Source organism: Mya arenaria, chromosome 6 (assembly GCF_026914265.1).
Source record: "Mya arenaria isolate MELC-2E11 chromosome 6, ASM2691426v1".
Taxonomy (NCBI): Eukaryota; Metazoa; Mollusca; class Bivalvia; order Myida; family Myidae; genus Mya; species Mya arenaria.
Genome location: NC_069127.1, coordinates 16,816,805 through 16,834,683, shown reverse-complemented (window position 1 = coordinate 16,834,683; position 17,879 = coordinate 16,816,805). Strand labels below are relative to the sequence as shown.

Sequence of the window (17,879 nt, the reverse complement as noted above, 5' to 3'; positions counted from 1 at the left end):
GCTCCATGCTGGAAACGTATTAAAACAATATGTTTCGTTGATGAAGTTTCACGTGAATCATTCTGACATGATTTATATTGTAAAACATTGACTGAAATGTGAGAGTACTTTATAGTTCAATCATATACATATCCGTGTGATTTGATGTACGTATTTCTATTGTCCCCGAAAATCACAACACGTACTTATATCTGTTAAACACTCAAATGCTTGTTCTATTCTTTGTTTTGCCTTCCTATCGCGATTGAAATCGCCAAAGCATTGAATAATAATGTTGTTGCTGTTGTTGTTGCTGCTGCTGCTGTTGTTGTTGTTTATGTTGATGTTGTTGTTGTTGTTGGCATGGCCGGTATGAACACTATTTTAATATATGGCTTCTTCTAGCTACTTCTACATCAATATTTCTTCAAACGAGCGTTTTGTTTTTTAAATTTGCAGGATTGATATAAAGTTAATCTTATGAGATGCTTAAGCGACATCTAACAATAAACCTACGTTAACACTTCACAATTTCTATAATGAGTCAATTTTCAATTTCTAATATATATAAAATATAGTATATAGGAACTACATAGTATATAGAAAAATAACAAGCCGGTGTAATATGACAGTTTCGTAATCAGCGATCATACCAACGAACGACCTTTACACTGAAATCATCCATGAAACTATCCTTTATCTATTACGCTGAGAGCACAGCTTTTTCATTATCAAACATTTCAAAATTTCATTGTGTGAATATTTTATTTATTCAGGAAGTATAGAATTTAATGTTGAATATTCGGTGTTTAATAGGTGGCATACTTGATCATGTAAACAGATACAACCAAAATAAAATTTGCTTTATGAAACATTTCGAATGCGGAAGTGTTTGATACAATATGGAAACTGTGACTAAAATAGAGAGTAAACATTGCAACAATTGATTAAAGAATATACATACGTTCAGCCTAAGTGGATCTGCTCTCCGACTTTTCGATGCCATCGACTTGATCGGTTTCTGATAATCGTTCACACATAACCATTGACTGGCATTGACAGTAAGACAACGTGTCAACGTTGACCTTTCGTTTGGCTTTTAATTAATTGCTAAGTCCTGAAAATAAATCGTTTGAAAACTATTCTATGTCATATCTTTAAATGTTCCCGGCATATCGTCATATTTTATTGTCAACCTTATTGAGAACTAAGATATAATCATTATGGTGGTTTAAACAATAATTCAATAAAACATGTTCAAGATATACAAAATTAAGGGTGATTGCCCGTGCAAAAATACAGTATATCGTGTTCTAGGTATTCATTTATTCGAATTTATTTCAGTATCTTTATTGAAAGTATTTAACAGCGAAAGAAAGCATATTTAATTTACTGCCTCTGTAAGTACTTGAGAAATACTTCTTACATTTTACGCTGGGAGCACTGAATGTTTATAAGCAAACACTTTATTTGTTTTAGTTTTGTAATTATATTACTGGAATATACAGTTTTTTTAGTCAAGAAGTATAGAATTTATTGTTGTATTTTGTGTTTTATACTAGGTAAACTTCATCATGCTAGCAGTTACAACTTGTAAATAGTGCTTCATTAAAGGTTTCGAATGCGGAGACATACATTAAAAAAACTATCAATTACAGAGAGATTACGTGTTAGCACCACATATGGCAGTATCAATCAGAAATGTCCAATTGTTTACACCATCTATACCTTGCACCTCAGATGGCAGTGTCAGTCAGAAATGTCCAATTGTTTACACTAACTTTAGATTGCGCCATATGCGTCAGTATCAATCAGAATTGTCAAATTGTTATCACCACCTATTCTTTGCACCATGTCGGCAGTATCAATCAGAATTGCCAAACTGTTTACACCATCTATTTACTGCACCATGTCGCCAGTTTCAATCAGAAATGCCAAACTGTTTACACCATCTAAACATTGCACCACAGGCGGCAGTATCAATCAGAAATGTCCAATTGTTTACACCATACATGTATATACATTGCGTCACTGGCTGTAGTATCAATCAGAAATGTCCAATTGTTTACACCCTTAATACATCGTGCCACAGGCGACAGTTTCAATAAAAAAATGCCCAATTGTTTACGCCATCTATACATTGCACCACATGCAGCAGTATCAATCAGACATATCCAATTCTTTACAAAATCTATATATTGCACCTATAATGGCATAATCAGTCCGAATTATCCAGTTGTTTTTAATATCTTCACATTGCACCACAGTGGGAAGTGTCAGTCAGAGATATCAGTCAGAGATGTCCAATTCGTTATATCACAGGTGGCAGTGTCGGTCAGATATGTTCATTTTGTTTTACCACATTTGACAATATCAGTCAAAGACGTAAAATAATGTTTGTTTACAATCTTTGACTAATACCGCTGATTATATAACTTTGATTATATATAATATATTAACCGTCTCCGATCCGTGAGCTTGTTGTTAAGGCGTCTGCCTACGGAGCGAGAGGTTGTGGGTTCGATCCCTGGTCGCGTCACAACGAAAGACGTTAAAAGTAGGTCCCTTGCCTGGCGCTCGGCAATTAAAGGGTAGTGCTTGAAAAAGTGATGTATTCAGTACTGGTTTAACCCAGGAAAGTTGTACCTCGTGTATTGGTGCTTTACACTGAACACGTAAAAGAACCAAGGGCTAAAACTATTTTATGATCAATATATAAGCTGGAATGCATAAAATCATTGTCTTAAAGGCAAATTATACCGAGAATGACACCTTTGAGTCAAAATGAACGTTTTACTACATGGAAAGAACCTTTCCATTGAATCCTAATTTGAATGCAGTTCTTACATTTGTATCTGTAAATGAATGTGAAAAAATTGCGACACTTAAATTTAAATTATTTTGATACTACCAGAAGTTATTTTTTCTGACTAATACGATTTTCTTTTTTTATTGATAGATACCTCATGGTGATGAATCACGTGACTTTAACGGGGTTCTCACGTGGGTCACCACGGGTCAAAACCGATGTAAACAAACAAGAAAGTGAAGGTAATTTCTAAATATCTTTTCTGATGGAAAAGATATAAAAATATTATTAAACCTATAAAAACTATGGCCAAAATTTCAACTGGATTGAGTTTTGTAAAACGATGCAACTGTGTGCGCCGTGATTCTTTGCTTTTTTTATGATTTTCTTAGTAATAGGTAATATTAAAAAAGGTAAGAAATGTTAAAAAAGTTAATTTTATTCATTACTATCATTAAAATTGTTTGTATTTTGTCTTTAAGTTCTAGCAATAAATATCGATATTTCAAGAAATGCTGTTCTAGCACACCGGATAGGCATTTCCATTGAATTCAGCAGTGCTAGAAAACTCCATCTGGCACCCCCCCCCCATGCCAGATGAGTCACGCGCTGTGACGTAATACTTTCATTTTATTTTATTATACACTTTATGTAATCATGAGATTTCAATAGATGAGTTCCATTTACATTAACCTTACAAAAAAAATACAAAAAAAACAAACTTAAAAGACGTGATATCGAAGGAACTTATTGACGAATGCAGAGTATACAAACTACTGCGCGCCATGACGTCAGTAAACATCATGTATTCTTTGTTTTATGGCGAAACCATTATTACGATAATAATACGGACACTGTTTTGAATTGGTGTTGACGTGTATTCATGAACGGTTCCACCAGCCGGGCTTACACCAATATCATAGCTTTTAGGATGACCTCCTTAAGAGTATCCAGGGCGACTCTAATCCCTCCGAGGACTCAGACTTTACCCTGGACAAGTATAAGGGCGATCTGAAACGCAAAGCTCTAAGTGACACTGTTGGTCAACGATGGGACAGTCCTTCCATGCATTCAATAAACATGATTGCGGCGAACGTTTGCTGTTTGGTCCCCCGCTTGCAGTGTATGCGTTGCAACAGGGATACTAAACAAAAACTTTTGCTAGCGTTGTGTTAACGCTCGCCTTACTGAACGCACTGCAGACTGAACCATCTTATGGCGATTAACGTGCACCGAGAAGCCTGTTTAATGCCGACCAGAAAAGGATTAGCGACTGCAATACCGTTTGCATTTTTGACCGTATTTCAGAAGCGCGCTTCGTTCGTGACGGAACATGCTAAAACGCCAACGCAGTACCTAGTAGTGCTATTCATGGCATTATACAGCTGTTAGTGGAATGCGTTGGTATCAAACATCTGTATCAATACTACTGCGTTATACATATTTTCTAGTCTGTATATTTGAACCTAGTGGATAATGGAAGCCGTTTGTATATAAATGAAAGAAATGATTATGCGCAAGGGTATACGGAATATTAAGTTTTTCGATGCAAGGATAAGTATACCTAGGTTACAAACTAGCAAATTCACTGATATAATGTAACACGCAGGATTTGATTGGAATCCAGGGCAAGCTTGACTCCAGATGTAAAGAAATCGTTTAGATTTATATTCTGTATTAAAAACAATGGAATTCAGTTTTCAATACGAATTAAAATATAAATGGTGTTTAAACTGCGCCTGCCTTCACAATGTTATGGTAATCAAAATTTCCTCAGATGTTAAAGGTACCATAATATACGGATTATCAGCTAGAACAGTAAGCAGAAAGATGTTGACCAGTTATTTATAGTTCACTTATTCTGGTTAAAAATAGCTTATGGTGTCGGCCCACAAAGAAATGCTTCCGAGTCATTGTATCCCTTCAAGTAGTTCTTTAAAACAATGTTTCTCCCCCAGGTAGCATTAAATGATGTGTGCATTGCATTCTTGTATGTATGCAAGTTTGCACATAATTTGTATCATATTTGAAGACATTAATGTAGTTTTGAATGATATTTTGCAGGACCTCTTTCTTGGGTATATAAATTCAGAGAAGCGGTCATGACTGAGTCTCATCAACGTTTTAAATATTGACTGTACAGAAATGATGAAACGAAATCTTTTATATGGTTTCTGGTGTTTAATCAACAGACAAAGTGTTCATAATTTGACAGAAAATAGTGTTAAAGCTAACATCTTTTCTGCGAATTCATAACAAAGTGTACTGGAGTAATTTTACATAAAACAAAAAGGGAATGTCATTGTGGGCCGACTCTTTATCTGGGGTCAGTAGTTTTAGGTGCATAGTATAGGGCTGTCGGTATATTACCAACCAGATGATGACATACTGTATTTTAATGAAAGGTATGTGAATGGAGAACTTACATGTATGTTTGATGAACTAAATCAAGAGATCTTGTTAACAGATATTGTTAAAGCTTGTAAAAAATTGAAACCTGGGCGCTCAGGAGGTCCTGATTATGTCATTAATGAATTCTTTAAATATGCTCCCAACAATGTACTTGAATACCTACATAAGTTGTTTAATAAATTGTTTGATATAGGATATTTTCCAGACTTGTGGACTGAAGGCTATATTGTACCAATCTTCAAAAAGGGAAGTAGGGTCGACCTTGGAAACTATAGGGGAATCACTCTTCTTAGTACATTGGGAAAATTATTTTCCAAGATAATAAATAAAAGACTAACATGCTGGGCAGAGAATTATAATGTATATGTTGAAGCACAGGCTTGTTTTAGACAGAAAATGAGTACTGTGGATAATATTTTTGTTGTTCATGGACTCTTACAGCATATGTTAAACAAAAATAAAAAGTTATTTGTTGCCTTTATAGATTTTACAAAAAGCCTTTGATTATATTGAAAGACAAACTCTTTTTTACAAGCTTATCAAACTAGGATTGAGAGGAAAAAATTATGATATTGTCAGAAATATGTATAAAAATGTTAGATCAAGAGTTAAAAGCAATAATAAGGTTAGTGATGAATTAAGTTGCAACTTAAGTGTAAGGCAAGCGGAAAGCCTTTCCCCATTTTTATTTGCTATGTATCTAAATGACTTAGAAGAAACTTTGATCATGAAAGGCCATGATGGCATTGATATTGGTATGTTAAAACTATATCTCATTTTATATGCAGATGATAATGTATTTTTTTCTGAAACGGAAAAGGGACTGCAAAATGGTTTATCTATATTGGAAGAATATTGTAATAGATGGAAGCTAAAAGTAAATGTCAGTAAAACTAAAATCATGATATTTAAAAAAGGTGGACGGAGATTAGGTAACATTATATTTACTTATAACAATGAAAAATTGAAATTGTTTATAAATTTAATTATTTGGGAATTGTGTTCACCACAGGTGGGTCTTTTAATATGGCCTTTGAAAGTATAGCTGGTCAAGCCATGAAAGCAATTTACACGATGAAGTCATATCTTGTTTAATTTCCATACATCTCTGTAAGTCACAGGTTAGATTTATTTGATAAACTTATCGACCCAGTGATATGTTATGGTAGTGAAATCTGGGGATATTCTAATGCACCAGTCTTAGAGAAATTGTACCTTAGATTTTATAAGCAATTACTTGGAGTCAAATTGCAGACACAAAATGTCTTTGTCTATGGTGAATTGGGCAAGATGCCATGTAAAAATAGAACTATGTACAATGTCATTAGATATTGGACTAAGATTATATGTACATCAGATATAAAGTATGCTAAACTTGTATATAATATGATGTTAAATGACTTAGATATATATCCAAATAAGCCATCTTGGGCAAAGCATGTTAGAAACATATTACAACGATTAGGACTTAACGATGCTTGGTTATTACAGATCGTAGGAAATGTGAATTTGTTTTTATACCATGTTAAACTAAGAATAAGTGACCAATATAAGCAAGAATGGAAGGCAGATTTACAAAGTTCAAGTAGAGCATTAACGTATAGACTGTTTGCTGAATTTAAATTTCAACCATATTTAGATATTGTTAACATTGAAAAGTATAGAATCTCATTAACTAAATTACGTGTTTCGTCACATATACTTTGTATAGAAACAGGTCGATGGAACAAACCTACACCTATTCCAGTTAATGAAAGAGTCTGTTTATGTTGTAACTCTTTAGAAGACGAATTTCACTTTATTTTCGAATGTGAAAGTTTCATTGAACTAAGACAAGCACTAATAAATAGATATTTCCGTACCAACGCTAATGTTATCAATTTCAAAGATTTATTACAATCAGAAAGTTGTGTTGTTTTGAAAAAAATAGCAACATTTTGTCATAAAGCATTTGCTGCAAGAAACTTACTATTTTACAATTAGTAATATATGAGCATATATATATACTAGTATGTGCGTTGCTAAAACTCAAACATTGAGTTCTGCCTGAAATAATTATTATTTATTGTATTGCAAGTTACTCTCCTTTCGCTGTATCTTACTACATGTACATAATACTCATCGCCAACCATATGAATGTATTAACCATTGTATTTGTATACTGTACTCATGGGCTTATGCCTACTGTATATGTTTTTCCACAATAAACAATGTATATATATATATATATATATATATATATATATATATATATATATATATATATATATATATATATATATATATATATATATATATATTATGATCGCGTTGAGGTCAGGTTAATAATAGTAAAAAAATAATAAATTTTCAACTACATTACTAGTTTTGGAATAACTATGTTGATATGCTTCAGAATAATGTGAAGATTGGATTTGATGGCATTCTAAAAATATTCACGTTGTTTTGTTTTACTTATTCAATTATTATTTATTTAGTTACAGCGAGAAAATGAAATGCCACTAATTTGTTCTGACTTATTCAGCCATGTCAAAGGGAATGCAGAAACACCCAACTTGAATAGAGTTTCTAGAACTATACAGGCTATTTATGGTCGTTCATATTTATGCATTTCGAGACATCCATTTTAAAGGCAAACATGGTGAATATATAAACATATTTTTGGACCAGAAATGTACTTTGCTTTTCGCCATAACAAAGAATAAGTTATACATTCTGAGCATTTGCCCACGAGATTTCAAAATAATATAAATTGCCCAACATATCGCTTAGTAACCGAGTATAGTGTACATGTTTCCCCTTAGAGTGGGCTATGTTTTGTAAAAAATGATATAAAAATAACAAACTTACAGCGATAATCCTATCGGAATAGAGATGTATTTTGCTTCCTGCAATAACTAAATGTGACGTCACAAACGACGTGGTATATGCACACTGGTATATAACTACAAATTATATAAAGACATTAAAAAACCATGTTTTGTAACTATCTCTAAAAATTCTGCCGATTTTTGACACTTTCACTGCAAACTTTATCGACCCCGGTTCTTCTTTAAATCGGCATAACAACGAAAGTACTTCATAGATTTTGACCTCATTTTTTGCCAAAAATGTTTCTAATGAAGAACTCTTTTAAAACTACCCAAAACTGCAAATGTCATTTTTGCACCTTTGTACCCCTTTTTACAGGCGTCGTCACAATCATACTGTTTATCAACAATATTTGGCCGCTAGCTTATGATAGTTATTATATTGATATATTGAGCATACTATTTAACAGTGTTTTAGATATTTATATGTTGTTACTTACGTGTATAGTATAAATTATGTATTTCCATATTATATCTCTACATTTATTGAAAGTGTTGTTCTCGATTACCCGCACATTACCGTATCCATATATCTGGCGCCAAACGTGGGGCCCGTGTTGCACGATAATCCTCAAGGTCATTGCAAATTGACCTTTGTCTCCGAAATTCGAGGACAAATTTCAAAATGGAGGGGGAATGTGTAACCGGGTATTCCACATGTATACAGAGGCACGTATACTGTCTCGCTTTAGAGCTAGCTTTTATAGCGACGCGGTAGAGTGTCCGCTTGTCGTGGGTTCGCACCCAGACAGGTGCACGTAGGAATTCGTGCCATCTTTACACATAATTGCGAGAGACACATCCCAAGATGGCAAGAAATTATGACGCAACGGTATGACTTTAAGGCGTATCTCACCAACTTTATTGATTTTTTTGTATCAAACAGGATTTTCGTTCATTTCATGAAATATTTGGACTAAAACTGAAAAACAATTACGTGCATATTGAAAATGCATCTCTCTTTCTTAATTATTTTTATTTCATTTAGCAAAAACAGGCCAAGAGATTGAAAAAAGGGTGTTCATTTCATTCCCTGATTAAAACAGACTTTAAATCGTTGTGATATCCGATATATCGTAAAACTCTTCTGATAACAGTATACATTTGATGAACAAATTCCCTTTCGTAATTTGATCATTTGAATATTTAGGTATTTTATTCATGAAGTATATAATGTATTGTTATTTTTTGTGTTTAAAGCGTGGTATGCATGATAATGTAAGCAGATACGATCATTTAATAGTGCTTTATAAAACAATAAAAATGCGGAAGATTCAGATACATTACATTTAAACTTCAATTTATTCACTGAAAAGCTTTCGGCGCTAGTTGACTATTATGATCTCAAGAAGGCTAACATGAAGCACTATATATTAGGCAGGGACGCGTTTCTACCAGCGATAGTTCTTCTGTCCGTTGGGTTCATTGCTGGGAATGTGGAAGCCCAGACCTGTGTGGATACGAGCCAAGAGTGTCACGTGATCGGGCACGATGGTGTTTTAAGTTGTAAAAACGTTATACCAGGTAACCCAGCAGGTGCAACAACGGTGGAAATACGCTTATGTGTGTATATGGATATACGCAGAGGAGCATTCGTCGATCGGAATTGGTCGTTCGTGGAACATCTTTCATTTGTGTGGATTGCAAAAACCATTGACGGACAGTATATGTACTTTCACTCTAACTGGCATGAGGGATTAGACGTTTTATTGCAACTAGGCCTTCATTTATTTCAAGGAGAAATAGGTTTTGACAATGATGCTTTTCATGGTATGTCCACCTTGAAAAGTCTGGATTTGTCAAACTGGAATTATTTAGACGATAATGCTGTTCTAAGGATATTTGCAAATAATTTATCTTTGCAAAGTGTGAACGAATTAAATCTTTCTAACACTTATATTCACAAATTCAATAAACAGTTTATACAAACTGTAATGAGCAGACCGATCAAAGTGCTGGACCTAAGACACACCACAATCAAAGAGTTCGACAGGGTGATTTTTTCACGTCACTGTCACTACCTTCAATATCTCTACTTTTCCGGTGTACTAGAAAGAAACCCTCGGGGCTTTGGTAGTAGTGGAACTGAGCAGATTTGTACGAAGCTTAAGATTGTAGATATTTCAAATACAGAAATTTCAAAATTATCTTTTGGCTACCATGTCAGCTCTTTAAATGTGAATTATTCAGAGAATTCGAGCGTTTTTGGAAGATTGCGATTAATTTTCGATGCGGAAACGGTAAAACTGGACAATAATTTGAAAGGTGGCTATTCAATAGGGTCAGGCGTTGTTACTATAAATTGGACTACAAGCAACACGTTTTTGAAATGGAAGAACTTGTACCTGAGACATAACACGCTTCAAACACTAAATTGTAGCTTGATTATACCCTACTCAACATTCGAGCTTCTGGATTTAAGTAATAATATATTAGATTACATTAACCCGAAGTTACTTTCCTCGCTGCATTCCCTCCGGAGTCTTTCATTGGCGAACAATCGTTTGAATGACATGCTTATCAGTTTTGAAAGTGATTTTGTGAATCTATTTGCGGCTTTGTTGAAACTTAAAAATCTAGATATTTCGAACAATAACCTCCAATTTTTTCCGGCTGACATATTTAAACACCATGTCCAGCTGAATCAACTCGATTTATCGGGTAACAAAATAACTGAATTGAGCATTTCTATTTGTCCTTTAAAATATCTCACGTCTCTTAATATTTCTAATAATTTGCTTGAAGTGAACGACGCGGATTTGCAAAAAGGCATCACAAACTATATGGAATATTGCAGAAACAGCTCTGAGAAAGGCCCCGTTTTTGACATTACAAACAACAAGATAGTATGTTCCTCTTGCGAACACAAATCAACCGTTGAGTGGCTTATTTACCGGAAGAGCTACTTTTACAGATGGCCAGAACTGCGATGTATTGGTCAGTCCAGTCGATTACTGATGATAAACGAAGATATTGTCAGAAGCCTTAATGATGCCTGCTTGAGACAGACCAGAATAGCGTTAGCGACTGCAATACCGTTTGCGTTTATGTTATCTCTAATTGGCATACTTTATGTTCTCTACAAACGCAGGAAAGCCTCGATGCGGCTTCAGACTCGTGAGAATCGTATTGCTAAACTGCAGGCGGACGATGATCGGTTCGCTGTGTTTCTAAGCTACAACAGCGAAGACTACAACTTCGTGCACGAGCACGTGTTCATGCCCCTGAATCTCCACCTCCAGACCATCGTGAACACGGACCGGCCCCTCGTGTGCACAGGCGACCAGAACTTCCGGTTGGGTTTGTACATACACGAAGAGACTATCCGCCTCATCCAACAGTCATACGTGGTTGTTCTAATGGTGACAGATTCGTTCTGTACAAGCCGCTTCTGTCAGACGAGCTTAAGTTTGCTTTGAACGAGAACAAGCCTGTGATTGTGATGGTGAAGGGGCGAGTCAATGAGAACATAATGCCGCCGGAATTAAGAGACCACTTCCATAAGTACACCAGAGTCGTGTGGACAGAAGTGGACGGACAATATATACTGAAGACCACGTGGACAAATGTTTGCAACTCCATCCTGGAAACGTATTAGAACAAAATGTTTCGTTGATACAATTTCACGGGAATCATTCTGACACGATTCATATTGTAAAACATTGACTGAAATGTGAGAGTTTCATAAATTTAAATCATATATATATTCTTGGGATATTATGTAGGTACATGTATGTAGTATCTGTATCATGCTCATATGCTTGTTCCATTGTTTCTTTTGATGTGCTGTTGCTATGTGAAATCGCCAATCCATTCAATAACGTTGTTGTTGCTGCTGTTGTTATATTGTAAAACATTTACTGAATTGTTGAAAGTTCTTTTTAATTTCAATTATATAATATTATATTCGCATGCTATCTCTGGATTTCTAAATTTCTAATAGCCCACCAATACTTAAAAATATAACTTTATTTACTTACATCTGTATTACGCACATACGCTTGTTCTATTGTATGTTATGCCATGTTTTTGGGATGTGATATGGCCGATCCATTCACTAGTGTTGTTTTTGTTGTTGTTGTTGTTGTTGTTGTTGTTGTGTTAATGTTGTTATTCCAATTTTTTGTGTAGGAACATTTCTCTTTATCTCTTCAGAGATGTATGACATTTGAAATGGCCGGTATAACTACCCTTTTATTGTGCTTCTGCTACCTACTGCTTCATCAACATTTTTTGCAAACGAGCGTTTTGTTTTCAATTTGTATAATTTATATTAAATAAATATGTTGGCGCGCTTGATCGACATTAAATAGTTACCTTACGTACATACTTAACATGTTTTTAATTTTGGTCTATTTTGAAATTCCAATCTATGAAAAAGATAGTGTATGCAGAAATCACAAGATTGCAAGTAGTTTCTGTCGCAAACGTTATGACTTTACGGCCTATCTCACCAACTTTACTGATTTTTTTGTACCAAACAGGGTTTTTGATTATTACATGAAATATTTGGTCTAAAAAGGAAAAGTTTTATACAATCATAATCAAAATGCATCACTCTTTATGTTGCGTTGGCCGATATATCGTATAAGGGTTGCAATATCAGTATGTAATTGCTGTGTAACGGCCTTTGTGTTTGTTGGTGTAAGTAGGAATACTGCTTACTATTGAGCTTAAGTACAGATTGTTAATTATCAAACATTTTATTGTTTTATTTCGTAACTTCATTGTTGAAATATACATGTATTTTATTCAGGAAGTCTAAAATGTATCCTTACAGATTCGGTGTTTAATACGTGGCGTACTTGATCATGTAACCAGATACAACCATTAAAAGTGTTTTATTGAAATGTTTTGAATGCGGAAGTGTAAGATATATTATAAAAACTGTTTTTAAAGTAAAGTGTTAATGTATACATTGCACTAATTGTTTTCATAATCTTCGACATTGTATAGAACATCTGAACATCATAACTATTTATACGTTCATCAATTTATTAATTCTTAAGGGTGCATACTGTAAACAAAACGTTACTTGGCCCAAGCTTTTGAAGCAACAAAAAAGATCAACAAACATAACTATGTTTCATTCCCGACAAAATCACATAATGCGAAAATAGGGTTCATTTCTTACAACAATAATGGCATTTATAAATGTATGGGCGAGTTTGATGCGGACGTATTTCAACGTTTGACAACTTTCCTTTGTACAATGATACCAGACCACAGCGAATCAGTCTTAACTAGTGATATCACTCCTATATTAGCTGGATCAAATATCCTTTATATTTCCGAAGTTGGTAATCAGATACTGTACAAATACAAGGCAAATATCATTCTTAAATATGCAATAGCGAAATAATGAAATTGTAAGTAGATTTTAGGTAATAAATAATGCACAAGACTGCTTCCGTGAAATTGAAGCATTTTAAGCGTAAATAGCGTCTCTGCCATTGGAGACGACAGGTAATCACGGCCGTTTCTGTTGAGATGCCCGGTAGTCACGGCTGGGTCTGTGGATACGCCCGGTAATCACGACTGTTTCTGTGGAGACGCCAGGCAATCACTGCTGTGTCTGTGAAGACGTCAGGTAATCACGGCTGTGTCTGTGATGACGCCAGGCAATCACGGCTGTGTCTGTGAAGACGTCAGGTAATCACGGCTGTTTCTGTGGAGACGCCAGGTAATCACGGCTGTGTCTGTGAAGACGTCAGGTAATCACGGCTGTGCCTTTGGAGGCACCAGATAATCACGGCATTGTCTATGGAGACGCCAGGTAATCATGGCTGTGTCGATGGACACAGCAATCACTGCCTAGTGCCTTCACACCAATAATTACCCAGTGTCTTCACGTCTTCATGACCCAAGCCATTGTAACCTTGTTTCTTAACGCACACATCATGACTACCTGGCATATCCACGGATCATCCATGATCACCCGATGTCTTCAATTCAGAAATGAATTGCGTGGTTGATGTCATTTTCGGGGTATGAACGCAATTGGGCTGGTTAAAGTGTTTTGACTCCACGTGTACTTTGACCAACCCATTTGCGTTCCATTCGGAGCTCCATTTTTGTCAAAAACAATCTAGGATGTATTTGGACGTTTTACATACTCAAAAAAGTGGCACGTTTAAGTCCGCTGCAAGTATAACGCGTAGTAATTTCATTTATCAGTTAAATTCTATGACTTAACTCTAGGGAATCTTGATTACGTTTGCAATAATACACTTCACTGGCAATCAATTTAAACTAAGATCAATAAATACTACTCTTAAACACTACATTTTATTAATGACATAATTCAAAAAATTACGAACTACTTCAACTGTTTTATCGACATACATCCCAGGTTGTTTTCGATAAAAATGGCCGAGTAGTTCCGAATGATTGCGTTCATATCCCCGATAATGACATCAATCCCGCAATTCATAACTTATATTTACACCAATAGTTTATTATTTTATTCACGAATTTTTAAAAAAAACACTTTATTTCATCTAAGGAAACCTTTCAGTAATACTTTCTTACCCATTCTGTAAATAGAATTACCCGAATGATAGTGTGATTGTATGTTTTGTATGTTGCTTAATATGTATAGTACATGTGTTTTTGTAATACTTTTTGTGTGAAGGCCATGCTGGAAATAAATAGTATGTCTGTAATGATTGTACACTTAGTATGTAACCTTCGTTAAATAAAGTTGTTATTATTATTATTATTATTATTATTATTATTATTATTATTATTATTATTAAATGTAACCGGATACATTTTGTCAAATGACGTCACAATAACGCGGGGAAAAATCAACCATTTGAAATCACTTTCAAACGTAAAATTGAAACACTTATGGCAACAATACATTTAGAATATTATAAATTAACACTTTTAAAAATGTTGATTTATATTTTACTGGACCTTCTGACACAATACAAACATAACAAGACCAATAGTTTTCATGTATATTGTTATGCGATTAATTGCGATCCGAACATATCCGAAGATGTTGCGTTCATCGGATGATTACCGCAATGGCCGAAAGGCAGTTCATTTAAGGAATGGCATTTTGATGGTGTAAATATAGACAAATCTATGATGACCCAAGGTCTCAATGGACACAGCAGCCATTACAGCCGTAAAATGTTTCGTATGTGTTTTTTTTAAATGTTTTAAATATCTGACATGAAACTTCCCAAACAATATTTGATGTTATCTTTATTATGCTTCTCAGTCCCTGAGTCCTATCCAGTGTTCTATTGTAGAACTCGTGCGTGCAGTCTCAACAACGTCTGATCTTGTTGTTTGTTTGTTTCCCTGCATAATATACATAAATGAACGACTAGGATATTTATATATACCTTTGGTATATCGCCACAAATTCAGTGAATTGCAATAAATATTTCTTTTATGCTTGATCGTTTCACCACTTTATTTTATTATCTCTATTTTTATCATTTGCATTTCATGGTAAATTTTGGGATATTATGCCTTTCTACAACCGTGTTCGATTTCACATTACTCACTGAAAGGTTTTTTTTCTTCATATGACTATTATTTACTATTTACTTTATAACGACCGCTTTAACATGAAGCAGAATACACTATGAGGCGCATCTCGCCAACCAATAATGTTACTGTCTTCTTTGTTCATCTTTGGTATTATGGCTACTAAGACCTGCGTTAGCACGAGCCACGAGTGCCACGTGTCAGTGCCAGATAGCGTTCTCCGTTGTAACAACGTCATACCACGGGACCCAGCAGGCGTCACGACAGTGGAAATATGCTTCGGTGTGTTAACAGATATCAATAAAAGAGCATTTAGATGATCAGGGAGTTTTAGGGATATTTGCAAATAATTTATCTTTGCAAAGGGTGAATAAGTTAAATATTTTTAACACTTTTGTTTACGAATTCAATAAACAGCTGTAATGAGCAGACCTAAGGCTTTTATTGCAGAACTTCAAGCGGACAATGATCGGTTTGCTGTGTTCCTTGGCCACAACAGCGAGGATTACAACTTCGTGCACGAGAACGTAGACACGCCCCAGAATCTCCACTTTCAGACCATCGTGGGAACAGACCGACGCCTCGTGTGCACGGGTGACACGAACTTCCGGTTGGGCATGGACATACACGGAGAGGCTGTCCGCCTGATCCAACAGTCGTACGTGGTTGTTCTGATAGTGACGGACTCGTTCTGTACAAGCCGCTTCTGTCAGACTGAGCTTAAGTTTGCTTTGAACGAGAACAAGCTGGTGGTCGTGATGTTGAATGGACGAGTCAATTAGATCATAATGCCGCTCACATTGAGAGACCTCTTCCGTAACTAAACCAGAGTCGTGTGTATTTAAGTGGATGGACAATACAAACGGAAAACCACGTTGAAAAATTTGTGCTCCATGCTGGAAACGTATTAAAACAATATGTTTCGTTGATGAAGTTTCACGTGAATCATTCTGACATGATTTATATTGTAAAACATTGACTGAAATGTGAGAGTACTTTATAGTTCAATCATATACATATCCGTGTGATTTGATGTACGTATTTCTATTGTCCCCGAAAATCACAACACGTACTTATATCTGTTAAACACTCAAATGCTTGTTCTATTCTTTGTTTTGCCTTCCTATCGCGATTGAAATCGCCAAAGCATTGAATAATAATGTTGTTGCTGTTGTTGTTGCTGCTGCTGCTGTTGTTGTTGTTTATGTTGATGTTGTTGTTGTTGTTGGCATGGCCGGTATGAACACTATTTTAATATATGGCTTCTTCTAGCTACTTCTACATCAATATTTCTTCAAACGAGCGTTTTGTTTTTTAAATTTGCAGGATTGATATAAAGTTAATCTTATGAGATGCTTAAGCGACATCTAACAATAAACCTACGTTAACACTTCACAATTTCTATAATGAGTCAATTTTCAATTTCTAATATATATAAAATATAGTATATAGGAACTACATAGTATATAGAAAAATAACAAGCCGGTGTAATATGACAGTTTCGTAATCAGCGATCATACCAACGAACGGCCTTTACACTGAAATCATCCATGAAACTATCCTTTATCTATTACGCTGAGAGCACAGCTTTTTCATTATCAAACATTTCAAAATTTCATTGTGTGAATATTTTATTTATTCAGGAAGTATAGAATTTAATGTTGAATATTCGGTGTTTAATAGGTGGCATACTTGATCATGTAAACAGATACAACCAAAATAAAATTTGCTTTATGAAACATTTCGAATGCGGAAGTGTTTGATACAATATGGAAACTGTGACTAAAATAGAGAGTAAACATTGCAACAATTGATTAAAGAATATACATACGTTCAGCCTAAGTGGATCTGCTCTCCGACTTTTCGATGCCATCGACTTGATCGGTTTCTGATAATCGTTCACACATAACCATTGACTGGCATTGACAGTAAGACAACGTGTCAACGTTGACCTTTCGTTTGGCTTTTAATTAATTGCTAAGTCCTGAAAATAAATCGTTTGAAAACTATTCTATGTCATATCTTTAAATGTTCCCGGCATATCGTCATATTTTATTGTCAACCTTATTGAGAACTAAGATATAATCATTATGGTGGTTTAAACAATAATTCAATAAAACATGTTCAAGATATACAAAATTAAGGGTGATTGCCCGTGCAAAAATACAGTATATCGTGTTCTAGGTATTCATTTATTCGAATTTATTTCAGTATCTTTATTGAAAGTATTTAACAGCGAAAGAAAGCATATTTAATTTACTGCCTCTGTAAGTACTTGAGAAATACTTCTTACATTTTAC

General features: G+C 34.8%; 2 protein-coding genes across 2 annotated transcripts; both read left to right on the top strand.

Annotated features, from left to right (window-relative positions):
- The first annotated feature begins 9,274 nt into the window (after nucleotides 1-9,274).
- Nucleotides 9,275-12,986, top strand: LOC128236597 (uncharacterized). Its single transcript, XM_052951568.1, has one exon. It carries the CDS (start codon nucleotides 9,429-9,431, stop codon nucleotides 11,487-11,489), a length of 2,061 nt encoding a protein of 686 aa, XP_052807528.1. The 5' UTR covers nucleotides 9,275-9,428; the 3' UTR covers nucleotides 11,490-12,986.
- Nucleotides 12,987-15,734: 2,748 nt separating this feature from the next.
- Nucleotides 15,735-17,431, top strand: LOC128237590 (uncharacterized). Its single transcript, XM_052953180.1, has 2 exons — nucleotides 15,735-15,861; nucleotides 16,030-17,431. The coding sequence occupies exons 1-2, from the start codon at nucleotides 15,735-15,737 to the stop codon at nucleotides 16,359-16,361; spliced, it is 459 nt and encodes a 152-aa protein (XP_052809140.1). The 3' UTR covers nucleotides 16,362-17,431.
- Nucleotides 17,432-17,879: the final 448 nt, after the last annotated feature.